The sequence below is a fragment of the Rhamphochromis longiceps genome, linkage group LG15 (genome assembly GCF_057381845.1).
Source record: "Rhamphochromis longiceps isolate RC_006_pf linkage group LG15, R_longiceps_female_GT1.1, whole genome shotgun sequence".
Classification (NCBI taxonomy): Eukaryota; Metazoa; Chordata; class Actinopteri; order Cichliformes; family Cichlidae; genus Rhamphochromis; species Rhamphochromis longiceps.
The window spans coordinates 6,826,117-6,853,035 of NC_140571.1; the positions used below are offsets into that span (position 1 = coordinate 6,826,117).

Consider the following 26,919-nt stretch of genomic DNA (forward strand, 5'->3'; position numbering starts at 1 on the left):
ACAAGCTAAGTACAACAGCTTAGAACAGATGAACAGCGTGCTTGATCTCAGCATCCTTTGATTTCTGGAAGTGTTCCTGAGTCTTTGACAGTATAATGCCTTTTTTAAAAATGTGGTGCTACTACTGGGCCCAGAGATCAAAGTCATCCAATATTGATTTTTGTTCTTCTCCCTTGTGCACAGAGACTTCTCCAGATTCTCAAAAAAGATTGATAATATTGTACTTTATTATGTACTATAGATAAAGTCTTCATAATTACACACTGAGAAACATCATTCTAAAAGTATTCCACTATTTCTAGATGTAGTTTTTTGGGCAAACCCATGCTCACCTTTTGAGAATCTTTGCCTCTGTAAGATGCTCTTTTCACACTCTATCATGTTACTGACTTGTTGTTAATGAACCTAATTAGTTACAAAATGCTCTTCCAAATATTTTTTACTACAACTTACCTTTCTAGCTTTTTGCTGCCCCCCATACCCCCATCCAAACATTGTGATGTGTTGCTGCCATCTAATTTAAAACAACCTAATAGTTTTCATGAAACAGTAAAATGCCTCAGTTTAAATATTTGATATGCTCGCTGTGTTCCATTGTGAGTAAAATATGGGTTTATGACATTTGCATTGTATACAGTGTCCTAATGCCTTCTTAAAATACAAGGGTTTAACTGGACAACAAACTATATAAAGCTATGAAACAACATGGATATCATGGTTTTAAATGAACGGTTAACCAGAGTTCATGCACCAAACTGAGTTCTGTAAATGCATTAACCTGAAACAACCTGTTTTAGATGTTATCAGTGTGCAGAATGGACGTTAGAAGTGGGTGTCAGAAACTAAATGTACCCGTTTCCCCTCTGTGTTGTTTTAGTAACACAAAGGTTAAGCTTCTACAGGAAGAAATAATTTATTCTCAGAAAGTCCCATCGAGCTACAAAGAGATGGTATGAGTCAGATGTTACAAATTAACATATTTTGGGCAGTTACAACTTCATGCAGGAACAGCACGGGCACAGAAAGAGGAACTGTGTTAACACAGACCACACTGATTTCCTTCCAAAAAAGTCAAAACAAAGCATAATTTATGCACAAATGTTCAGAAGTGCCAGTGAAAGCCTTTTGTGTACTTTGTAATGATCACATATTTTAACTGCTATTTTAAGCGTGTTGTTGGTGTTGGAATGCAGGACTCACTGCAGTAAACAAGTCTGACAAGTTCTAAATGACAAAGTGTAAAATATGTTCTGTTCAGCTCAGAACAGAAACAGCAAAAATGGAGAAGAACAAGGTAAAACCATAATGTTGTTAATACTGCAGATGGGAATACATTTGCAAGGTTCAGAAGAAGCGACAAAAGATGATATGATGGCATAATCAGATTTCACAGATTTAACCAGTTTTTTTTTTAACCCAAAGGCACAAAGGTAGTGGACACAAACTGCAGATCATACAACTCATTATTAATCAAAGATGTTGTCATGATCATGTACAGTTACACTTCTCATTCCACTTAACATCAACATTTCCAGTTACCGAACAGATACTGCTGTTACTGGCAGTGAAAACGAGGGATTCGCTTCACAAACACAACAGCGAAAGGTGTATAGTCCACAGTATTTAAATAAAAGCAGGTTGAATGCTTTACTCGGAACAGCATGATGGACAAGCTGATAAAAAAAACCAAAAAACAAACAAACTACCCACTGTAATTCAACCTTTACAAGTAAACACGGACACGTACGGTCATGCAACATCTACAATACACTGCGATCATACCCTTAAAAGAAAACACACGGGTAAAGTTTCCTATATAGGATTTTGCTGTACTTTCTATTTTAAAAAAAAAAACCCAAACAAACATCTGATTATCTTAGAGAGATATGTCAGACACCAGTCCAGAATGAAGTGTAGTTTCTTCGTTATGTTAGGTTATGATCATATGTTGTATTATCTTCTGTCACTATCAGACAGCTACATGAGGATGAATACAGATTCAAAACAAATTACATTAAAATATACAGTGTATCTTGTAATTAAGATAAATACATATCCTTCAAAGTTCACCATAGTATGATTTCTTCATGTGTATATCAGTAGATTTTCAGCTATAAAGGTAACATTATTAAGTGAGTACTAAGTACTAAACGCTGCTTTTATCACGCACTGTATGCATTTGAATAGAGCTGAGAAACTATATACTGGCCATGTTTCCTGGATTATCTTTCAAGAACAGGGTTAGTGGTTTTTACTGATGAATATCATCTACTGATCCATGGGGATCCCAACAAAGTCCCATTTGTTGAAAACCTTCTCCACTTCACTCCCTGTTTCCACCTGTCGTGTTCTAACTCTTTCTATTCCTCTTCGTCACTTGCTTGGCTGACAGAAACATTATCTAGCCTCAACCTAGCTCTCGTCACATACTCCTCTTCACTCCGTCTTCTACCTCTCTCTAAAAGTAGAGGTACATGCAGTCCTCTTTCATGATTGACACTAAAGTCATCTAGCGTGATGTCAGATTGGTCCGAGGAGGAGGCAGACATGTTTGGAATGTTCTGTGGGGCATAAGCAGCGATTAAAGGCACATTTTCACAGTTGTTTCCTTCCTCCACACCTCTGTTTGCCACTCCCTCCCTATGTGTGCTCCAGATCACCTCTCCATGCAGCTCTTCTCCCCTTTTTACTTCCTCCATTGTTTGCAGATTTAACCGAATGCTTACCAGTAAACTTTCAATCTGTCCATCCTTCTTTTTATTGAGCCCACATGTAGCTGATCTTGGAAAAGACTGTAAACCTGCAGATGACTGGCCATGTGTTTGCATGGGGGTTTGTTTGCATGTCCAAGAAGTGTTAGCCTGAGGAGCGTAAGCTCCACCAGAGTTAACGCTCTCAACTCTCCGGTCTCCATCATCTTGATTCCCTCCTCTTGCTTCCTCTTCTCCTTCAACAATGATTTGAGGAGCCATGCTGATACCCCCGTACTCAACGGACAAATCATCCAAGGGAGCCTCATGCCTCTGGGGCGAGTAGCTGGGTGGGGGATTCACAACTTGTAGAGAGTAGATGGGGTGTTCAAGGCCTGACATTGTGAATAAGTTTCCTGGTGGCTCAGGGCTGATGGGGCTGATTGGGATGAGGTTGGAACTCTCAGGAGGGAACAAAATAGGAGACTTGTGAAAAGAAGGTGGGTTCTGGAAATTGGAAGGGAAGGAAAAAGGTATGAAATGTTTGATAATTTACCTTTGAAACACTACTCAAAGATATCTCATTTAGGTGAAATGCAAAGCAGTAGTTTCAGTTTGCAAGTGCAATTATGTCAGTGGTTCCCTAAGGTGAATTGTTAAATTCGTATTTAAAAAACAAACAAACAAACAACAACAACAAAAAAACAACATGCATTGCCCAGTTTAGCGAACCTACATTAATTAAAGTTAAGTGCTGTTTAGGTATTGAATTGCCAGTATGTTTATATGCATTTCTATTACCAGTATATTTGGACTGTGTTGGTCTTTCCCAGACAGGTAGCGATGGAAAAGGTAGGCAGCTGCAATGATCATACCAATGCACAAAGCTGGAACAACAATACCCACAGTCACACTCTGCAGCTGCTCAATCACAGGGTCTAGAGAAGAAAAAAAAAGAAAGAGGGTGAAGTGAGTGAAAATATTTATTCATCCAGGGCTTGTGATGTGAAAAGAAAATAATCTAACATCTGAACCATTTCCTTGACCAACATATTTGGCTCACACAAGGAAGTACAATACACCTGCTGCACAAACACTAATCGCTCTCCAGCTTTGATATCATGTTTATTGACATTTTTTTCTACATTTCAAACAGGGAGCCGAATATTCTCATTTACAGACACGGTCACGCAATGGAGTTGTACCTTGAGGTGTGGTTATGCAGAGCCATGCAGAGGACTGGCAGTGGATTGGCATCGAGGAGAATTTCAACTGTGCAGAAAAGCAGTATTCCATGTTGTACTTCATCAGGCGGTATTTGTACACGCTGCCAACAACTGGGAAATGGTGCTAAAAACCAACAAGTGCACAGATTAGGTAGTGCTAGAGAGTGGGAAAGAATTTTGGAAAGAATTGCTGCACAAAAAACAAAAAGTTTATGCTTTGTGGGCGTAGGTTAGTTTGTCGTCATAGCTACCCATATGGAAAAGATATATATAAATCTTAAAGTTTGTATCCGTCTTGTGTGAAACTTGTATGAAAAGCATATAAGAGTGAAAACAGATATAAGATCCCTTGAAAAATTATATAATGAAACTTGTATGTTTTGGATACTTACGAAAACAATGTATGAAAGTAATGAGAAAGTGGCCACTTTCATGAGTAATCACATATAAGTTTTTACTATTTCTTTTCCATATATAAGCAGTTAAAAAAAAACTAAAAAAAAAATGAAGTTGTAGTAGTTGACTCAGTGCTTTACAAGGAAGTTTTCAATACAATGTCTAGCATGAATGTTTTTATTTGTGCCTGACAATCCTGTTTTTGAAATGAAAGCAATTCAGGGCAGCAACATCAGATAGAGATTGTTTCACCTCTTCCTAGAATTTTAAAACTTTTCTTATATGCGGAGTCAAGCTACAGTAGTCATATATATTTCTACTTGATTTATACCTACCGTTTGGTTCAGATGGGTGTTGCGAACAGAGAGGTTGTAAGTCATCTCGGCGTAGAGAGTCACCATGGAAAGCGCTGGGGTGTGGTTGTTTGATGGATACCTCATCGGTCCCATCATAGTGATGGTGGCACTGTTGTTTTCAATTTCCACAGAAAGCAGTGGGGGCCCCAAAGTAGCTACAAAGTTGGACAAACCTCTATTGTTTAAAGTGTAAACATGTTAAATATGATGTAATGCTTTTGTTTCTTTAACTTACTGTCTGTCTTTGGCTCAAATCTCCTGGGTGTGAAAGCCCATTTGGAAGAAGCCCATTTGGAAGACGCTCCCCTCTCCACAGCACGAACTTTGGCATAGTAACCCTGGTTCTCATCCCACATCTCACTGGTTAGATCACACCACGTCCGGACTATTTTTGTACAGTGCTGCACTGCCTTCCAGTTCACCCGTTTCCCCTTCTTACCTTGAATTCTGTCTCCATAGCTGGAAAAGACAAAGACCCACACATTCAGAGGTGAACTTTTGCACAGGTTGAGCAGAGTTTGCTTAAAGTCACAGTCAATAAAGAAAATTAACTTAAACAAGGCAGACTGATTTTGAGATCGTGTTGCATTTTATTTCTTTTAGCCTTGCTGGAACTTTTTTTTTTGTTGCCAATAAATCCCTTTGGGACTGCATCTAGGCTAGTTCTTGGGAACTATACATTTTTATTTAAATTCTAAAACATTTACTCACATGGCATATTGCACTGTGTAGAGCGTTTCATCTGCGTAATTGCCTTCTCCTGGAAACCACTGCAGCACGTTCCTCAGATTTACAGAAGAGAAGGTGACATTGATGGGGCTGGGAACAGACTGGGAGACTGAGGGGAAAGAGACAAGAGGTGAGGTGCCTGTCATCAGAATATACACTAGCTTCTAGTTGTCCTGACTGACCTTTAAACTTCCCCTGTGTTTAATGGTACTATTCAACTAGTTGTCCACATATGACCATAAGGTGTGAGCTGTCACTATGATTCACTGCCTTTCAAACTTTGTTCCACCTCACACAGTACACTTAGCTCCTTATAAATCATTTCAAGTAGGCAAACACAATAAAAGTGTTTGATTAAAGATTCTCTATGGGAAGATTATCCAGAGTACATTTTGCACACAGATCAAATAATGTGTTTTATGCTTTGATCTCAGGATGAAAAACCTGAGTCTGTAAAGTGAGTTTACACTTAAAGTAGAGCTAGATGGACTAATACATTTTTTTGTTAACAAAACCACACGTGTTTGTAGCTCTAACAGCCGCTTTCTGCACTTAATGTGGAAGAACTAAATTACAATGTGTTAATTTCTTTAATGATCTCATCGTTGGGTGCATTGTTGTAGTATAAAAGTCAGTCCGCTTAAACTGAATAAACGCCATAAAACTAACTGGACAAAATGGAAACAGTGGAAACAAAGAAACCCAGCAGCCACAAAGTAACAACAAAGAAAATAGATATTAGCATTTAAATGCAGACCTACCTGTGGAGTGCAGGCTATAAAAAATGAATAATGTGAATATAGCCAACATCTTTGTACGGAGTCGTCATGTTTTCACAAAAACAAGAAAGCAAATACTTCCAATCCCCTCGGCAGGTTCCCCCCAGTTCCTCCTCATAGTACACCTGCCCGCAGTTCTCTCGATTAAAGGAAATTAAAACCACGCACTCAAGGTTTAAAGTGAAAGAATGTAGCTGAAGTCGGAAGGGTTACGTGAAACTGCCAACCAATAAAACCCCGTGGATTCAGTTAAAGGAATCCCTGCGACCTGACAGGCTTCCTTGTTCCTTTTGGGGAAAGGAATGTGACCTTAGTCGTTTGTGAACAGTTCACCTGTGAGCCGCGCGTGGGCGTGGGCGTGTCGACGTCTATTGAGATAATAGGCTACAAAAATCTAAGCTTAAGTACAAGTACTTAGTAAACAATTAGATCCACTCCAATATGTGGAAAGAAAAAATACATTATACGTGACCCATTTCCAAATAAATAAGTGAACTGTGTTTAGTTTTGCGGTGGTGTGGCGTGTGGAGGCTGTTATGTGGGAACAGGTACAGTTTCCTTAAGATGTTCCTGTGGTGTTTATCCGGATAGCAGCCTGAGTAATAAGGTGCTCCGTGTTATTTCCTTAGTCCGTTTCCCCCCAGCTAATATCCTCTCTCTCTCTCTAAATACACTGTCAAATGAGATTAGATATTAAAAATTAATATTGACCCTACTGAGCTAAACCTGGGTAACCCATTTGCAAAGAGAAAGCTGTTTTGTTTAAAGTGTAAACATTTACTCTTACTCTTCTTCATCACACCACCAATTATTCCACCACGAACCTCACGAAAGCTATAAACAAAACATGGAAAAATCAATTAGCAAATATCGAGAAGAACAGCAGGTGCTCAAACATCGTCCATTGTGACATCTTGTGGCCACAGACCTGTCTTAGTGAAGGGACAGAATTTTTGAATACAGATTTTAAACACTCAAAAATGCAAGCGTTGTGATAAATATTTGGAAAAAAATATTATTAATGTGTAACTTTATTATTTGCAAATTACTGACGTATGAGAATTACAATTTCTAATAATAATAATTAAGCAAAGAAACAATGGGGCGGAACTGTCCCACTTGTGTTTCCGTTGCACGCCCGGATTGTTTTTGCCATCGCGCTTCTCATGCGGCCGCTTTCATTCTGCTTCCTTTTAGCATTTAGCTAGATGGGGTGGTTATCGTCTGTGCTCCCGTAGAGGAGTAACGGGTTTGAATTCTGGGATGGTTCGTTGAATAATTGTCTTTTGGTTGCAAACATGGCGCTTTCGATGGAAACACAGCTTCAGAGCATCTTTGAAGATGTTGTGGTAACTTGCACCTTTGTTTACTGAGTGTCAGCCGAGCTAACATTAGTTAGCATGTCAGATAACTGTAGTAGTATTTTCTATTTACTGAACTTACTTTGGATTGCAAATGAGCAGTCCTAAATATAACCAGATGGTGTTTTTACTTTATGTCCCCAACATGAGAATTAACAGCTATGGGTGCACCGTTAATATCACAAATCTTCACTTACGTTAATGTATTTTTATTTTCTCCTTCTTTTCTTAGAAAACTGAGATGATAGAAGAGGCCTTTGCTGGGTAAGGCTGCTCTGAATTCATGTTAATAACGCCCGATATTTGCAATTGCATTGTTATTAGCTTTAAAAGGTGTAATGTTAAGTTACTGCACACTGGTAGTGCTGCTGGATGTTTCAGCAGTAAGACCATACATACACTCACAGGCCACTTTGTTAGGTGCTGGAAACATTTCTCAGAGATTCTGGTCCACATTGACATGACAGCATCACACAGTTGCTGCAGATTTGTTGGCTGCTCCATCCATGATGTGAATCTCCTGTTTCACCACACCCCAAAAGTGTTCTGCTGGATTGAGATCTGGTGACTGTGGAGATCATTTGAGTACATTGAACTCATTGTCATGTTCGAGAAACTAGTTTGATGTAATTTGAATTTTAAGACATGCTGTGTTATCCTGCTTTGCTTCAGTGGCCTGTTCTTATTTTACATTACCGGCATCCATTATGTTCCTCAGCCGCTGTAGTCCATCTGCCTCGGGGTTTGACATGTTGTGTTCAGAGAGGCTCTTCTGAATAGGGGGATTGTGTTTATCGGAGTTGCTTTTTTGTTCCCAGCACCTCAAAGCAATCTGGCCATTGTCCTGTGACCTCAACAAGGCATTTTCCACCAGAGAACTGCTGCTTGCTGCCTTTTCTCTCTTTTCTGGACCCTTCTCTGAAAACCCTAGAGATGTATATGTGGGGAAATTCCCAGCAGATCATCAGTTTCTGAAATAATCAGACCAACCTGTTTAGCACGTACAACCATGCCATGTTCAAAGTCACTTAAATCACCTTTCTTCCCCATTCTTATGCTTAGTTTGAACTTAACTAGGTCTTCTTGACCATGTCCACATGCCTAAAGGCAGTTAGGTGATGTTGTGTGATCGATTGATTAGATAACTGTATTGAAAAGATGTGGCTAACAGAGTGGCCGGTGTGTGTATATTAAAATGTATGGAGCAAAATTAAATGCTAAAATTAAGAAGTGTGTTTTTAGGATGTTTATGGACACTCCAGAGGATGAGAGGACTAAGCTGATCAGTTGTCTTGGAGCCTTCAGACAGTACTGGGGAACCCTGCCACAGGTTTTTACACACACACATACACTCCCACTTGCTCACACCTACATGGCTGAGATTTCTCAGTTGCTCCAATGTCTTTCTGCAGGAGTCTCATGAACAGTGTGTGCAATGGATTGTGCGCTTTATACACAGTCAGCACAGCCCCAAGAGGATCTCCTTCCTCTACGACTGTCTGGCAATGGCTGTGGAGACCAGTCTTTTACCACCCAGGTACACACATACATATAGTGTGAGATTATTTGACGCCTAAAGAAGTAAAATGGGTTCAAAGAATGATTTATAATATTTCCATATATTAATTTATTATATTTAATTTATCTGTTTTATGACATCCCAATAATGAGTTGTTTTTAACTGTATTTATTATGTTTGATGTTATTTGTCTAAATCATTAATCTTCGTATCTTTAGGATGGTGTGCGTGGCCTTAATAAGCTCAGACAGTTTGGAGTGGGAGAGAACACAGTTGTGGGCATTAACTTTCAAGCTGATCCGCAAGATCATCGGGGGAGTGGACTACAAGGTCTCTGACACGAAACTTCTAGCACACAGACACATCTGGATCGATTCTTCCAATTCGTTTCTTCAATTCTTCGATTGTTTGTGCTTTTTTGTTTTGATTTTCAGTGGTTTTATTTTTGTTGACTGCTGCTAAACAGGGATCTCTGGCTTTTAGAAGAATATCCTACAATGTGTCATACGTTTTAAAGTCGTTTTAAGCTTTCCACGTGAGACACTTGTTCATGAATTCTTTTATACTTGTTGCGTCAGGGTGTTCGGGACCTTTTGAAAGCTGTGCTGGATAAAATTCAAACTATTCCTACCACTGTCAGCTCAGCTATAGTCCAGCAGCTTTTGGCTGCCAGAGAGGTACCCATCTTTATACCTTTAAAATGAATTATATGTCATTTTTGATGGTTTATTTGAATACTTTTTAGGTTTACTTATATTTATGCATGTTGCAGGTGGTAGAATATATCCTGGACAGAAACGCCTGTCTCCTTCCAGCCTACTTTGCTATCACAGAAATTAGAAAACTTTATCCAGAGGGGCAGCTCTCACACTGGGTGAGTGTTTGTGTAGCTATGTGTAACATTATATGTAACACTATATAGTCTGAATTTTTATTTGTGAATTCCTTATCATGTCTGTGCATTTTCAGCTTTTGGGCAGTTTGATATCAGACTTTGTGGATAGTTTTAGACCCACAGCCCGGATCAACTCTATCTGTGGTAAGAGGAACTGGTTGCTTCTCCTTTTATGGATTCCTGGAGATTTAAATATGCCGCTTATCATTTGAAGTGTTATTATTATTAATAGGACAGTCACTAGAAAGTGAATGAAAACTAAAAAGACAGTTTGTAGTTATTTATCTCATGTAGTCAGTCTGGTATGTACAATCATTTGTTGCGTCCGTGTGTCCTCACAGGACGATGCAGTCTGTTGCCAGTGGTGAATAACAGCGGTGCTATCTGTAATTCCTGGAAATTAGACCCCAGCACTCTTCGCTTCCCTCTGAGAGGCATGCTGCCGTTTGACAAGGTAACAAACGCGCTGGACTTATACACCACGCACACCTTTAGACGTACAGAAGTTTGATTGTGATTTGTGTGTTATCATATAGGACCTTTTTGAGCCACAGACAGGGTTGCTACGCTATGTACTAGAACAGCCTTATTCAAGAGAGATGGTGTGCAACATGTTGGGGCTCAACAAGCAGGTAAAACAACCTCATCTTCTTTTGTATTTTTCCCTTTGCCTCCATATCAAGACCTCCAAATGCCCCCACATTTCCTGCCCCCGTTATTTTCATCTTACCATCTTTTATCTGCTCCTGCTCTTGCTGTTTCCCTTATCCTCCATGATCTTTTCTTTGCGTTGTAATTCGGCACGGGTTCTTCACTTTTCTTTGCCACCCTCCTTATATCCTTCTCCCGTCACACCTCTCTTACCTTGTTTCCCTTGTAGTCCTTATAACACACCTATATAAGAACAAATGTAAAGCAACGCTGTGAGCTTGGCCCATAATGCACTGGTGTCAGTTTGCCCTGTTGGGTTCATGCAGTTTCAGCTCAGCCCAGTTCACTTAGCACAAACATCCACACAGTGTGTCAAGCTGTCATTGAATCCAGACAGTTTGGCATTATCACAAATATTTCTGTGTAGGTTCTCAGTTATCCCGGTCATGGCAATATAAGGAGCTTAAAAAGAAAAGCAACTGGACTACTTTAAGTTTCTTGAAGACGAAGCTTCTTCAAGAAACTTAAAGAAGTCCAGTCGCTTTTCTTCCGGGCTCCTTGGATTGTTAACACAAAGCTATAATCAACGCTGTATATGGATATTTCTTTATATTTTGACTTGGAGTAAATAACCCAGAATCTGGTTTATATATCTGAATTGGCTGAGTTGAAACTAACTGTGCTGAACAGACAGTAAACAACCTAGCTACCTTAGTCACCACTTTCTTTTCTGTCTCTCCTTCCCTCGCCCCCCCTCCTCTCTCCGTTTCATCCTCTTTCTTTGTTTCTCTTCCTTTTCTCTCTCTTTTGTCCTCTGGCTGTGTGTTGTATTTGTCTGTCTCTCTGCCATGCGCTCTCTAGACTCTGAACATTGCCCAGGTATGTCCTCTTCCTGGTTGCCTGACCGACCCAACTAACCAGCTCATTGGACGCTTAGCTTTTTTTTTAGGCACACTGACGACCTGAAACTGGAGAAATGAAGAAAACTTGAAGTGGAACAAAAGGGAAACATGACAGAGCTTGAGATGGACACAGCAGGGCTCCATAAATGGTAGACTGGTGTGGTTAAATAAATATTTGACAGGTGCACTGTTAGGGAGATATTAAAGATTACCAGAAAAAGCAGTTAGTTTAATGGGAAGCCAGGGAGACTTTGAGTCATTAACTGCACATGACTTGTTCAATTAACAGGTCGCTGTGTACATTTTTTAATAATGCCTGTTTGCTTTGCATCACACCTGCACACCTTATCTCTACCTTACCTTATCTTTTTTGTATCCTCCTTGATATTTTCTGTTAATATTCAGTATATATGATCTTGGCAAAAAAAAAGAAGCACCTTGATTATAATTATTTAGGCTTAGTTAAATTAATGCTTAATGACAAATAGATGAAAAATAGGTCTGTGATTAGCCATGATTACCACTAAGCCTCTTATATTGGGGGTTGTCAGTCAGCTGAAAGCTTTCAAGCTCCAAGTTTCTCAGTAATGCTTAGTACTTGGATTTGTGCTTAGCATGTTTCTGCATAATTCTATTTACTTATTAATGAGTACTCCTCAACTTTGCCTCATTGTGGCCCAACAGACGCAGTTGATTAACATTTTTAGTTAGCAATCCTAATGTCAGCTGAGCTAACTGACACTGATCATACGGATACAGTCCAGACTAAGAGAGCTGCAGCTCCTCTGAGCCGCAAAAGAGCAAATGTAGTCCCAGCTAACAAGTTGACCTTAATTATTTCTGACTTTAAACCCTGCTGTTGACATTTCAAGTCCTGCTGCACTGCATGTATGGATGTAGTCTGGTGCTTGCCTGTTGTTAGCAAGGTCCTCCCGTGTCGGACCTGCTGCTGCTTTCTGTTGTGCTGACCGGGGGCAACACTGAACTATTTTGACTAAGCGGTGCTCTTGTCTTTGGTGATTAATGCAATTTGTTATTGTTATATTTGTTAGCCAAGAGCAAGCTTGCAAATCAAGCAATAGCTAGCCATGTGGCAGACAGTGACTACAGCAGACTACAGACCCAAACAGAAAGGTTAGTGTGTGCCACAGCAAGCGCAGAAACATTGTGCTGTACCTACAAGTAGACAAGCAAAATATTAGGCACCTCACAGGTTAACTTATCATAACTTTATTACTTTTTACATAAATAAAAGGCAGGCTGGCTATGCTTTGTTTAATTATAGTCCAGTCTGCATTTTAAGTTGATAGCTCTTAAATAATGCTACTGCACTGTGATAGCAAACTGGATTGCATTAGTCAAAAATGATAAAGTGGCTCTAATTTGTATTGCTTACATTCACCTTATTCCTTTCCAGTAAAAGCTGTAAGGTGACTCTGGAAGGTCAAATAAACTGTAACTTTGGAAAACACCAGGTTTAGCACACAAAACACAAGCTAGGTTAAGTAAAACAATGGAAATAGGGAAAAAAACTGGTTAGTGCGATGGCTAGCACAGTTGCCTCAAAGCAAGAAGGTCCTGGGTTTGAACCCCCATCATGCCGGGGCTGTTCTATGTAGGCCTTGCTTGTTCTCCCCGTGTTTGTGTGGGTTATGTCTGGGTTCCTCCCACAGACTTAGTGAGGTTAGGTCAATTACTGTATATAAACGGTCCATAGATGTCAGTGGTTTGTGACCTGTCCTGGGTGTAGGGTCTCTCACCCCATGACCCTGAGTTGGATAAGTGGAAGAAAATGGACGGATGGATGAAAATAGAGAAAAATACTGTAAAAGCACACAAAAAACAACAGAAATAGAACAAAATCTCACAACGCTTTGCAAAAAAAGAAGAAACACAATGAAAGTGTCTTTGGGGGACACGATAATGTGACGGAAGAGCCGTGGAAATGACAAGCTAACAGTAAATGGCTAATAGCAAACATGTATCTACAGTATTATACAAACCACGTTATTAAAACACACATTACCTGCAACTTTTTCTCCTCAGCTTCTTGTAAGTAGGTCTCAGTGCAGTCGTTTGCATGTTTTGGTTTTTGTCTCCCCAAAAAACACTTCTGTGTGTGATTTCTTTTATGTTTGTTTGTTTAGTTTTTTCTCTTTCCATTATGATTTGTGTGCTTCTGCGGCGTACTTTCTTAAGTTGCAATGCGTTTGACCTCTCTGAGCCACCGTAAAGCGGCTCATAAACCAAATAGTTCTTTTCAGGTTTGAGATGGACTGGATTTTTGTTACAGGTCAAAATAATTAAATAAGGGGGTGGCCCGTGAGGACCGCAGTGCTTTATTGCATTTGCATAGTTTGTGGTTATTGTCAGCAGGTCAGTGGAACATTTTAATTACGGGCGTTATGTTAATAAATAAGATGCTACCTGAATATATCTTCCTGAAAATGCAATTTCATTACATTGTGCTGGTGCATGATGGGTTAGAATTTAAAGAAGAAGAAAAAAAGGTTCCCATTAGTCAGGCTGTTGATCAGTTACAGTATAAACTAGCTGCTGGTTATATTGCTGGTTTTTAAATATATCACTGGGTGATCTGTGTACATGATTTATTTGTAGACAACAGATATGCCTGTGGATCTCTCTCTTACTCTTTTTCTTCTATCTGTTTGTTGCCCTTTTCTCTCTCATTCTGTGAGCATGTGTGTGTTTGCCTGCGGTGGAAGAGAAGCTGTGCCGAAGGCCAAAGCAAAGAAAATTCGGATGGTCATTTTCACAGCTACTCTTCTTCCTCCCACTCACACCTTTGTCCCTTCCCAGACCTGTTAGTCTGCATGTGGGAATGTGTTGCAGTGGCTGGTTTGCTGTTTTATGCTGTGCCTTTTAGTGCCGTACCTGACCTGTTCGTGCTGTGCTGTTCAGTCCCTCGTGTCTCAGTGTAAGAAGGGCTCTGTTAAGAGGCCTGACATGAATGTCAATGCCTGCGCTGCAGAGATCCTCACTCCTTCTGCTCTAATTTTGCCTTTTTACATGTAGAAGATGGAACAAATGTGAAGGCCATATGTCAGGAAAGTGTGCAGCTTTTTTTATAAAATCATAGTTCTTTTTAAATTAAATAACAGACCCAGCGACATGAAATATCAGCTACCTCATACAGTAGAACAGGGGCTGTGTGGATTGTAAGTGAAGCCTGTAATATTATTATTATTATTATCATTATTATTATTATTATCATTATTAACCCTTATTAGATGGAAAAATAAAAAGATTTAAAAACCCTCTCATTTCCACTAATCCTCCATTTCTTTTCCTTTTTTTTCTTTTTATCCCACCCGTCTTTTAAATAGATGCATTTTTTTAATTCTTCATGATAGAGCATGGGTTATACTGGATATACTGGAGCCAGTACAGATTTTGAAGTGTTAAAAATTCTAGTATGGATATCCTGGCCAATATTCTTTCTATATGTTTGCTCAGACTATAATATAATTATATTAAAAAGGAAAATTATGGGCTTATTTGGCAAACTAGTTAGCTTTAGCGTCTATCCGTTTCTGAATCTTCTGATATAACAGCTACTTCTGAGCTTGTGAACCTTGTGACTGTTTCACATATGGAATGAAACCCCTTATTTTAAATCTTTTGTATGTATTAGAGCTGTAAAAGATTTCACAGAAGACCAAAACACATCTTCTTTTCTGTATAGTAACACAAGCTGAGGACCAGAATATTAAGGGATATGGGTAAATACTGGAATATGGCTACAGTCCATTGTGACAACACAAGAAGGAGATGCTGTCCTGCACGCAGTGATCTTTTTAACAGTATCTGGAATAACTGTCAACAAAAATGTTTGAATGTGAAGTAATTTATTAAAGATTTTATTTTTATTCTCTCCTATGTCTATCTTTCTGTCTTTCTTCCTTCAATCCGACCTTCCTTTCCTCTCTTCTTAACTCCACTTCTTTTTGTCTCCTTTGGCTTTTTTCCTCCCTTCTTCTCACCGTTTTCTTTATCCTGTAACACACCTCCCCTCCCAGCATAAGCAGCGTTGCCCGGTGCTGGAAGAGCAGCTGGTGGACCTGGTGGTGTACGCCATGGAGCGCTCTGAGACTGAGGAACACTTTGACGCCGATATCGGAGGAACTAGTCAGCTGCTGTGGCAGCACCTCTCCTCCCAGCTCATCTTCTTTGTGTTGTTTCAGTTTGCAAGTTTCCCTCACATGGTGCTGTCGCTACACCAAAAGGTATGAGGAGAGAAAAAGAAAAACATTTACAGCATGTCTACAGTCAGTTAGGGGCATGAGTGTAATACATGTGTTTACAGTGAACTGGGGAAGCCTCTTGGATGAGAGGTGAAACATCTTCCCAAACTTTAAGAAGCTCAGTTGCCTTTTTCAAGCTTTTGAGACGTGTTTAAATGTATGCAATGGAGTGAGTTGTAGCACGTGTCATAACATTTATTAAATATGTTTAACAACATGTTACTAACAAGGAAAAAATTAAATGAAGCAGATTAAATTCTGTGTATATGTGTTTTTAATGATTTATTTTCTCTTTTCCCTTATTTGTTCTCATCAGCTTGCAGGTAGAGGTCTCATTAAAGGGAGAGATCATCTTATGTGGGTCCTGCTTCAGTTCATATCAGGAAGCATTCAGAAGAACGCCTTAGCTGACTTCCTGCCTGTCATGAAGCTTTTTGACCTGCTTTACCCAGAAAAAGAGGTACAAGTTATTGCAACTTGTACTGTCCCATTTTTATCTTGTTTTTGTCTTGTTTTTTTTATTAGATCTATGTTTTAAATATTCATCATTCTAATATTTTACTGGGGTGGTACAATAGACTAATATTGCTTGTGGTATGAGTGTCACCATCGCTTTCTGTTCCTCTTCAGTGCATTCCAGTTCCTGACATTAACAAACCCCAGTCGACCCATTCGTTCGCTATGACCTGCATCTGGATCCATTTGAACCGCAAAGCTCAGAACGACAACTCCAAACTGCAGATACCCATACCGCACTCTCTGAAGCTGCACCATGAGTATGTCTTTCACAAAGATATGCATTTAGCGATAATAAATACTTCAAAAGTCATAATTTTCCCTAAACAGGGCATACCTGGTTAATTGCTAATGTCGCCCAGAATTCATAAAATGACAAACATCCTTTGCGGCTCTCTGTCCACCGCTTTTCCCCTTCTTTCTTTAGATTTCTTCAGCAGTCGCTGCGTAACAAGACCCTGGGCATGTCCGACTATAAGATCGCCCTGCTGTGTAACGCCTATAGCACCAACTCGGAGTGCTTCACTCTGCCAATGGGCGTCCTGGTTGAGACCATCTATGGAAATGGATCCATGAGGATCAACCTTCCCGGCACCAACTGTATGGCTTCGGGATCGGTCACTCCGCTGCCCATGAATCTGCTGGATTCGCTCACTGTGCATGCAAAGATGAGGTAAATGAGTAAAACACAGAGAATGTTTTAATTAATTTCTTCTACTTCAAATCCCTGATAGCCTGCCCTCCGGTCTCCAGTCTGATCCACAGTATTGCCACGCGTGTCATCAAATTGGCCCATGCCAAGTCCAGCATTGCTCTTGCCCCTGCATTGGTAGAGACGTACAGCAGATTGTTGGTCTACATGGAAATTGAGTCCCTGGGCATCAAAGGATTCATCAGTGAGTCTATTTTTAAAACTCACTTAAAGTTTGCACTATGTTGAATTGTAGATGTATGAACTGTTATTTTATTTGAGGAGGAGATCATTTTACTTCTTAACGACTAATAGTTGTTTGGGATTGTCACGTCATACTTCTGTAGAGATAGCTAGATGCTAGATTCTGAAGTACTGCAAACATAGCATATGGACACCTGCACTCCTTTAGGCCAACTTCCAACTCCCAAGTTGAACCGTTGTAAAAATGTAAAGAGAAGAATGTACAGATATTTGTAAAAGTAAAAAGTTGCCTGAAAAATAAATGCTCAGGTAAAGTACAGATACATGAAAATTCTACTTAAGTAAAGTATGAAGTATTTGTACTTCATTACTTCCCAGCTCTGCAAATAGCCGACATAAAGCCGTCTGAATGTGTCAGGCTTCAGAATAGTGTTATTAATCTCTATATTTATAGTATCATGAACATTTTAATGACATTTACTGAGGAAGCAGGTTTATTTACATGATACTGTTTCATTATGGGGTTTTGCAGTACTATCGATATATTGAGCTAGTAAAATTTGCAAGTGTTACAGTTTACTGGGACACAGTTACATTATTATTTATTCTCTTTGGAGCTCCAGAAACGTTTTAAATAATGAGAAACACTCTTGTCTGTCCAGGTCAGTTGTTGCCCAACGTGTTCAAGTCTCACGCGTGGGGAATCCTTCACACATTACTGGAGATGTTCAGTTACAGGATGCATCACATCCAGCCACACTACAGAGTCCAGCTGCTGAGTCACCTGCACAGCTTGGCTGCTGTGCCACAGACCAACCAGAACCAGCTACATCTGTGGTAATGTAGAAGCATGTGTCGCATATAGCTAGTTCCTGCTAATATTAGAAATTTAAAGCAAAATTCCACATTTTGTTGCTTTTTGAAGTCGAAAGATTAAATCAAAACAAATATTAAAATGCAGCGTGAGTGTTGTGTGCTCTTTTAATGCACTTTATTGCCTTTGAACTTGAAATTTGTGATGTTCCTACCATGAAGTGAAAATGATCTGAAACTTGAAAGTTATTCTTTTAAGTCCTTCTGTTTGAAATAGTTATTTGCTTAATTCTAATTATTTACTCAGGTAAACTAACTGTGGAAGACAGAAAAGTCCCACACAACATGTTCTCATGTTGTCCAACTCAACTGAGAAACAAATTAAGCACAAAAAAATGTTCATCAGGATTATGATGTAGTGAAAAAGAGTCATCATTCCTCTTTCTGTCTTTGTCCTGAAGTGTTGAGAGCACAGCTCTGCGCCTGATCACAGCTTTGGGGAGCTCGGAGGTGCAGCCGCAGTTCACCCGCTTCCTCAATGACCCAAAGACAGTTTTGTCAGCCGAATCCGAAGAGCTGAATCGCGCCCTGATTCTCACTCTGGCCAGAGCCACACACGTCACCGGTACTCACTCAGTTTTTGAAGCCTCATTTGCAGGGTTGTTTTGGGTTTGTTTGTTTTTTTGCTGCCCGCTTCATTTTAGCCATTGTTTCGCTTTTTGCTTCACTTCTAATCATCGTGTTTGACTGAAATCCGTCTCGTTTTATTTGTCACCTGCTTCCTGTATGTGCAGATTTCTTCACAGGGTCTGACTCCATCCAGGGCACTTGGTGTAAGGACATCCTGCAGACAATCATGAGTTTTACGCCTCATAACTGGGCCTCACACACGCTATCCTGCTTCCCTGCACCACTACAGGTGCAGATATTATGTTATGCAAAATATTCAAGTAATAATTGTGGTTTATTGTTGTTTTTCTCTGTCAAATAAAACGTCTGAATCTTGCTGTAGTGACTCCTGGACCTCTGTTTTTGCTTCAGGCGTTTTTCAAGCAGAACAACGTTCCTCAGGAGTCGCGCTTCAATCTGAAGAAGAACGTCGAGGAGGAGTACAGGAAGTGGAAGTCGATGGCCAATGAGAATGACATCATCACCCACTTCTCCATGCAGGGCTCACCTCCACTGTTCCTCTGTCTGCTGTGGAAGATGCTGCTGGAGATGGACCATATAAACCAAATAGGCTTTAGGTTTGTTATACATGAGTTAAGCTTCCACATGTATATAAAAAGTAGAGCGCAGCGGGGGAAAAAAGAAATACTTAATTAAATAATCCAAAGCTGTGATCAGCGAGAATATTACTTGTTTATGTTTCCAGGTTACACTCACTATTAAAGACACTGCTGAGTGTATTTTAATGAACCCTGTGTTAATGATGCATCTCATCTCTGTTGTTGAGGCATTTTAAATTTAACATTTTACATCAATTAACCAGGAAGGCGGGGGTGGGTCCTACACAGCATCTGTGACTAATTGATCCCGAGGGAGAAAGCTGCCTTATTGTGGGATGATGAGCTAACTGCTGTTTTTTGTGGGGGGTTTTCCATTTCTTTTTTGGTCCCTCAGGGTCTTGGAACGTATTGGAGCACGTGCACTGGTGGCTCACGTGCGCACATTTGCCGACTTCCTCGTCTATGAGTTCTCAACGTCAGCTGGCGGGCAGCAGCTTAACAAGTGCATTGAAATACTCAATGACATGGTCTGGAAATACAACATAGTCACGCTGGATAGACTCATTCTGTGCCTGGTGAGGACAGACGGAGAACTACAGGATTATATACTGTAACAAAGACATCATTGATTCTACACTTTTTCTTTGCCCATGCTGCAATACGATAAGGGTCCATGTCTCTGCCTTCAGGCGATGCGTAGCCACGAGGGAAACGAGGCTCAGGTTTGCTACTTCATAATCCAGCTGCTGCTGCTGAAGCCCAATGACTTCAGAAACCGAGTCAACGATTTTGTCAAGGAGAATGCTCCCGAGCACTGGCTGCAGAACGACTGGCACAGCAAACACATGAGCTACCACAAGGTATACGTGCGACAGAACACGTTCCATTAAAAGTTAGTTCCACAACTGTGAGACATCTCAAAAAGTCAAGTTAAATGTAGAAATTAAATCAAATCTGTTTTAAAATGACCATTTCTTCCAGAAATACCCAGAGAAGTTGTACTTTGAGGGTCTCGCAGACCAAGTCAACCCTCCCATGCAGCTCCAGCCTCAGTACCTGCCAATCTACTTTGGGAATGTGTGTCTGCGCTTTCTGCCCGTTTTTGACATTGTCATCCACCGCTTCCTGGAGCTCCTTCCTGTCTCCAAGTCTCTGGAGACGCTGCTGGATCATCTGGGAGGGCTGTACAAGTTCCACGGTGAGTAGGGCTACGAGGAGGACTGTGCGGGTCCAAGATGAGGGGAGTTGGATTCACTAGGACGTCTTAACGCATTCTGAAACAGGAAATCCCAGGCAGCTCATTCAGTGGGAGAAATGTTTCATCACTCATCTAAGTAACTTCTCCAGTCATCCACTTATCAGAATCAGCTTTTTGGGATAAAAAAGGGAAGGTGAACTTTGCCATTAATTGGGGATTTGTATTTACCGCTGCGTTTCTTTGCAGATCGCCCTGTGACCTACCTGTACAACACCCTTCACTACTATGAGAGACACCTGAGAGACAGAACCAACCTCAAGAGAAAACTGGTTCATGCCATCATGTCTTCACTGAAGGTAAACAGAGAAGACACATTCATTAATTCATGTATCTGAATAGCTAATGCGCAATTATTGATATCAGTGTAACGTTTTATTTTGCAGGACAACCGCACTCCAGGCTGGTGCCTCAGCGAAACCTATCTGAGGTTTGGCATGAATGCCCGTGAAGAAAACGTGTGGATCCCTGATGACACCTACTACTGCAAGCTGATTGGACGCCTTGTGGACAATATCCTTCATTAATCTATCACTCTTAACAACAAAAGACCAATGTCTGGTCATGGAAAGTCATTGGTCTTTTGGGCTGCTGGAAAGTATATTTACCTTACCGCTGTGAGTTCTTGTCTCCCTTAATAGCTTTAAAGAGGGATTGTATTTATTAATCCATCTAAGCTCATTTTATTGCAGCCTCGGGGGTTGTTAAAGTAGAAAAGAGTTATTAAAAACAAGATAAAATCGGTTGGATGGGGTTCGTGTGCTCCACGAAAACAATATGCGTTTAATTAAAAGTGGAACAAGTAAAACATCCGTGCTTCCATGAAGGCTGTTTTCTCCTCTGGTGATTGTTTATCCTCCTTAGCTTTTACCTCACCCATGGCGGGAAAGTCACCGGGTCCTTTTCCCAACTGTGACTGGAGGTTCAACGAGTTCCCCAACCCTGCGGCCCACGCCCTGCACGTCACCTGTGTGGAGCTGATGGCTTTGGCCGTGCCAGGAAAAGATGTGGGAAACGCTTTGCTTAATGTTGTGTTGAAAAGGTGCAGTAAGCAAGCCATGTGCAATCACTGTAAAGTTTATGGGTCTCATTAGGCTTAAATGGCATCTTTTTGGAATTAATAGTGTTCTGTAGTGTATGCAGAATATTTTAATGATCCCTAAAATCATCTTCTCCTTTCACCTTTTAGTCAGCCTCTGGTCCCCAGAGAGAACATCACTGCCTGGATGAATGCCATTGGACTTGTGATCACTGCACTTCCAGTAAGAAAAATACTCTGACTTTCAGCTTTCACCATAAACTGATGTTCAGATTTTGTCGCCGTGACAACCTGTGATCTCCTCTTCAGGAACCATACTGGATCGTTCTCCACGACCGCATCGTTTCTGTGATCAGCTCTCCGGCATTAACATCGGAGACAGAGTGGACAGGCTATCCCTTTGCCTTGCTTGACTTCACCGCCTGCCACCAGAGCTACAGTGAAATGAACTGCAGCTACGTGCTAGCATTAGCACACGCCGTGTGGCATCACTCATCCATCGGACAGCTGTCTCTGATCCCCAAGTGAGGCGCTCTCCTTGTTTCTATCCTGTAAGACTGTTTCTTTTTGCTCTCCTCATGTCTTTCTGTGTCTTTGCGTAGATTCCTGTCAGAGACTCTGAAGCCAGTCGTCAAGACAGAGTTCCAGCTGCTGTACGTGTATCACCTGGTGGGGCCGTTCCTTCAGCGCTTCCAGCAAGAGAGGACGCGTTGCATGTTGGAGGTACACTTCAGACGTTCTGTTTATCTTACATGAAAGATATCATTTAGTTTTGTCTTTCTCCTGGTGGATTTTTGTACATTTTGCTCTGTGTTGCTATTTCAGATTGGTGTTGCCTTCTATGAGATGCTGCAGGCAGTTGACAAACACTGTCAGCATCTCAGCTACATGGACCCGATCTGCGATTTCCTGTATCACATTAAATACATGTACACTGGAGACAGCGTGAAGGAGCAGGTGAGCTTTTGACGGCTCCTTGGAGCATAGCAGTGTCACAACAACAATCCAATCCAGTTTTATTTATAGGGCATTTTTTATACATGCAAATTTGACAAAGTGCTGTACAAAGCACCAAAACACCACACACAATCAGTGAAACAATAAAAAAACAACAACAATAAAAATAATAATATATTGAAAGTAAGAACACACCACTGTCGTTGTGAGTTAAAAGCCAGTTTGTGTTGAGTTTTTTAAAAATGAGGAGATCATCCTAAAAGATGGGCAGGGAGATCATTCCATAATTAAGAGATGATTACTGAAAAAATGGTCCATGTACCTCAGCGATCTTGAGCGAACATATGCGGTCAGCAGCTCAGACAGTACACGCGTGGTCATCCAGGAAAGGTTTTAAAAGCAAATAATAAAATCTTAAAACAAACAGGGAGCCAGCGGAAGGAGGCCAGGATGGGCGAGCACTGGTTAATACAAGCTGTGGCATTTTGGACCAACTGCATGCGAGCAACGGAAGCTTTGATTTATTGTGAACTCGCTAATAGTGGATACAGGAACAGGAAAGTTCCTGTCATTTAATTGTTTATCTGTTATTGCCAGTGTGGGGAAACAGTCTTTATCAATAGGAAACGCTGTAAAAATGATGAAAATACAGTTGAAAGTTAAAAATCTTTGCACTCCTTCACATTTTCTAAAGTTGTCCAGTGACCGGATTAGCATCATCATCAGGGGATTCTGTCCCCGAGGCCTTATGTTTGATACCACTGCACTAGAACCATATTAATATTATTTATGAGCCCTAAATATTACCCTCTAAATACAGTGCAGTTATCAGCATTGCCTTGTTTAATTGCACTGCGAAGGCGTGCATACAGCATTGTTTGTCTGTAAATATCACGCTTGCTAACGGAAATTTCCCTGCAGGTTTGAATAAGAGGCCTGACTGAGGCAAGGGTTACCCTGTTTTCTGCTTTTTTTTTATCCACCGTATACTACTGCAGCTTAGATTTGTGCACAAAATTGACCTATTATGTTGCAGATGAAAGCTTCCAGAAAACGGAACTGCTGCAGAAATTCAAATAAATCCAAACAGAAAGTCTCTAAATATAATTTGTTTGGAGAAATGATGACATGCCAGTAGGACTGTGTAATTATGTGCACAGAGATTAAAAAGTGTGCTACCCTTTGAATAATAGATACCCTAAAATCTGCAGTAAGAAGATGATGAAACCATCATCATGTAAAACAGGGAAAACCAACTGACAAGAAATCTGTGGCTTTTACACACATTCTGAGTGCATGCTGCTCCTCAAAACACAGTTGCTGTTTTTTTTTTTTATCTCCATTTATCCACTCATTCATTTTTTTTGTTGCTTATTTGGATCTGAGTCACATGGGCACAGATGCCCAGACCTCCCTCTTTTTGCAATGTTTCCAAGCCACCTGTCAGATGTAATCTCTCCTTCATGTCCTGGGTCTTCTTTGGAGCCTCCCTCTGGTGGGACATGCCAGAAATATCTCACCTGATCAGATGCCCGAACCTCAATCTTCCTCCTCTTGATGTGGAGGAGTGGCGGCTCTACTTTGAGTCCCTCGCAATCTCTAAGGCTGAGCTCAGACACCGTTTGGATGGAGTTCATTTCTGGTGCTTATATCTGCAATCTTATTCTTTTGGTCAGTTCTCACAGACATAGGTGAGGGTAGGACCGTAGATGTACAGCTTCACAACAGCAGGTAGCCTTTGCATGGATGTCAACACTGCACAAGTCTGTTCCCCTCTCTCGTGAACAAGACCCATCCATCCAGGGGTTGCAAGGGACCTGGAGCCTATCCTGTGTCAGTGTGAAAGAGAGGATACACTCTGGACAGGTTATCAGTCTGCCACCAGACTAACAGACAGACAACCATTTGAACTCACATTCACCTGTGGGTAATTTAGAAACACCATTTAAGCCAGGCTACCTTGAGAGAAACCTTGCAGATTCCAAGCAGAAAGGCTGTCATGGATTCGAACCCAGTACCTTCTCTCTGTAAACACCAAGATCCCAGAGATACTTAAACGCCTCCATTTGGAGCAACAGCTTACTCCTGATCAGGAGTGGCCACTCCACTCTTGACCAATTGAGAATCCCGGCCTAAGGCTCAGAGGCACTAATTTTCATTTTCAAGTGTTCACTCTCAGCTGCAAACCTCACCAGCGTGACCTGGAGGTTACCGCTTAAAGAAATTCATCATCTTCAAAAAGTAGAGAGGCGATCCTGAGACTTCATCTCTTGGCTGGTTTTCATCACTTTTTTGCCGTTTTAGTTTGAGCTGAGGTGCAATCCCAGAGGCGTGCCCGACTTTATAAGAGCAGGTTTGTTCCAAGCCACCACAGGACACAATATGCTGTGTTTTTGGTGCAGTAATTCTAAAGAAGCAAATGTGATAAATACTGATGTGATGCTTAACTGGTAATTACAAAGCACCTCTCTGACACAACCTAATTGCCTTTCTTGTTTAGTTCCTGCTTTTAGCTCTGTCTACATCACTGTATTCACTTCTCATCCTTTATCCTTCCACCTTTTTTGTGCTTTGTCTAGGTGGAGAAAATCATCATGACTCTGCGTCCTGCCATGAAGCTGCGTCTGCGCTTCATCACGCACAGCAGCAAGATAGAGACGTCATCCTCAGCTGCCAGCGCTGCCTCCGCTTCCTCCGCCTCTTCCTCCTCCGCCACCCCGCAGCCCCCTCCGTCCACACTCTCATCCTCCACCGCTGCCGCCTCGCCCTCCCCCTCCTCCTCACAGCACACACACACACCTATGTAGGTGGCCTTGCCAAACACAAACGCACAGTAGCGATCATAACTATGAACTTAAATTTTGTTCGTTTTATTCTCATTTAGATATTTTGTATCTCGTGTGTTTATAAACAAGGCCTCCTGCAAGAATTTTGTGCAAATTATTTTCAAAATCTCAACTTATGACAAAGTTAAGAAGAAAAAAAATTTGTTTGTTTTATGTTTTTCTGTTCAGGAAACTCCATAGACTGAGTTTGACAAAATATTTAAGCCTTAACATAACAGACAAAATGGGTCACAGGAAAACAGAAGATTTTTTGTGGCGTAATTTTATCGTATTTTTCTTTGTAGACATTTTTTATGTTGTACATTATTACTTCATTAAAAACGGAGGCAAGTTTTTAAAATAATGGGTCTTTGTAACAAAAACTGTGTATTTCTTTATTTAGACTGTATCCTCATAGTCTCAAACCGGTGATCTTTCATGTGTTCATGTGTCAACCACTTCACCTACACATGGATCCACTATGTTACTGTAAATATAATAACCATGCATATTAAGGTTTTTCTAAGAATTATTCAGTCAAACTAAAATTTTGTGTTTTTTGTTGCTCCTCTCATGTTTTTCATTTGTTCCTGGGCAGGCTAGAAATACCAGAGATTCTGACAGGTCAGCTCACCCCTTACTCTTACTGTGGACAAACACCTGTTTAGTAGGTGAGCCCAAAGCAATATACAGGTTCTGTCTGATGCAATATAGTAACAACCAGCAGGGGGAGCCCAGCATTTACAGTTGACATCAGTCACTTTCCTCACAGATGGAATTAATGAAGGATGGAGGGAGTCATACATTAGGAACCTTACCTTACCTTGCCCCATTTGATTGGTTCCCTTTCTCAATGCCAGAGGATATGGAAAAAGCACATAAACAGGTATCCATTAAGTTTGGTAGAAAGTCACACTCTGAGCCAGTAACACTTTGTATTCTGGCAGAGAGCTGAGCTGGGAATTTTGCCATTTGACAGTTGGCAGTAAAGCTAATGGTTAGACATAGACTCCATTCCAAATCCTTGGGGTATATTGTTGGGTCAGTAAATCAAATTATAATTAAATTGGTGCCTTTGGATGTTGGGCAGTGGCGAGGGTAACTACATAGTTTTACCAACTATTTTTACTTCCCACTGGAGAAGCTGAACTACAGCAAAGCTGATCAATGGAAACATGTAGTTTAGATTCCTAAAGCTGCTTAGAGGAAGTAGTTAAATATTAGTTTACATCATTTATTCAAAATATCACAGAAAACTACCAACAAATGATATTTCCTTTTATGTCACATTGTAGTTTTAGTATGTGTTTATGTAAATCATCATGGAAATGTATCCAACTGCAAAATTGAGTCAGAAGTAGTGAAGTCTTATTCTCTAATGTCAGTGTTCATCTCTGATTATTATCCCAAATTTGCTGTTATATGGCACGTGGATAAACTAAACATCGTTCCACTCAAGAACAAACGTAATATACTAAAATAAAAAAGGTCACACTGGTGCTGTAAAGTGTAACATATTACAAAAGCACCTTAAAGGAGTGTGTTACTGCACTTGTGTGTTGAAAGTCATAATGCTCTTTGACCCACAATCTGGAAGGATGTTAATCGTGGTCATCAGCAG

At 40.6% G+C, this 26,919-nt stretch overlaps 2 protein-coding genes across 3 annotated transcripts; one reads left to right on the top strand and one right to left on the bottom strand.

Moving 5' to 3' along the window:
- Nucleotides 1–881: 881 nt before the first annotated feature.
- Nucleotides 882–7,003, bottom strand: il20ra (interleukin 20 receptor, alpha). Of its 2 annotated transcripts, XM_085381259.1 has the most exons (8): nucleotides 6,159–7,003; nucleotides 5,380–5,506; nucleotides 4,904–5,127; nucleotides 4,648–4,823; nucleotides 3,896–4,040; nucleotides 3,492–3,628; nucleotides 2,727–3,197; nucleotides 882–2,561 (listed from the first exon to the last, which is right to left on the bottom strand). In XM_085381259.1, the coding sequence occupies exons 1-8, from the start codon at nucleotides 6,205–6,207 to the stop codon at nucleotides 2,361–2,363; spliced, it is 1,530 nt and encodes a 509-aa protein (XP_085237385.1). In that variant the 5' UTR covers nucleotides 6,208–7,003; the 3' UTR covers nucleotides 882–2,360. The 2 variants fall into 2 exon arrangements, with proteins under 2 accessions (XP_085237385.1, XP_085237384.1); XM_085381258.1 differs by having other exon boundaries at nucleotides 882–3,197; nucleotides 6,159–6,997.
- Nucleotides 7,004–7,345: 342 nt separating this feature from the next.
- On the top strand, nucleotides 7,346–25,863 carry med23 (mediator complex subunit 23). The gene is made up of 30 exons (XM_085381600.1): nucleotides 7,346–7,525; nucleotides 7,770–7,801; nucleotides 8,780–8,867; nucleotides 8,950–9,074; nucleotides 9,275–9,386; nucleotides 9,635–9,733; nucleotides 9,829–9,930; nucleotides 10,026–10,095; nucleotides 10,293–10,405; nucleotides 10,488–10,583; nucleotides 15,545–15,751; nucleotides 16,086–16,229; nucleotides 16,400–16,545; nucleotides 16,713–16,958; nucleotides 17,039–17,181; nucleotides 17,843–18,017; nucleotides 18,455–18,618; nucleotides 18,788–18,912; nucleotides 19,035–19,240; nucleotides 19,617–19,797; nucleotides 19,912–20,082; nucleotides 20,204–20,420; nucleotides 20,667–20,776; nucleotides 20,864–20,990; nucleotides 21,354–21,519; nucleotides 21,667–21,739; nucleotides 21,826–22,040; nucleotides 22,119–22,239; nucleotides 22,342–22,473; nucleotides 25,053–25,863. Exons 1-30 carry the CDS (start codon nucleotides 7,475–7,477, stop codon nucleotides 25,278–25,280), a joined length of 4,185 nt encoding a protein of 1,394 aa, XP_085237726.1. The 5' UTR covers nucleotides 7,346–7,474; the 3' UTR covers nucleotides 25,281–25,863.
- Nucleotides 25,864–26,919: the final 1,056 nt, after the last annotated feature.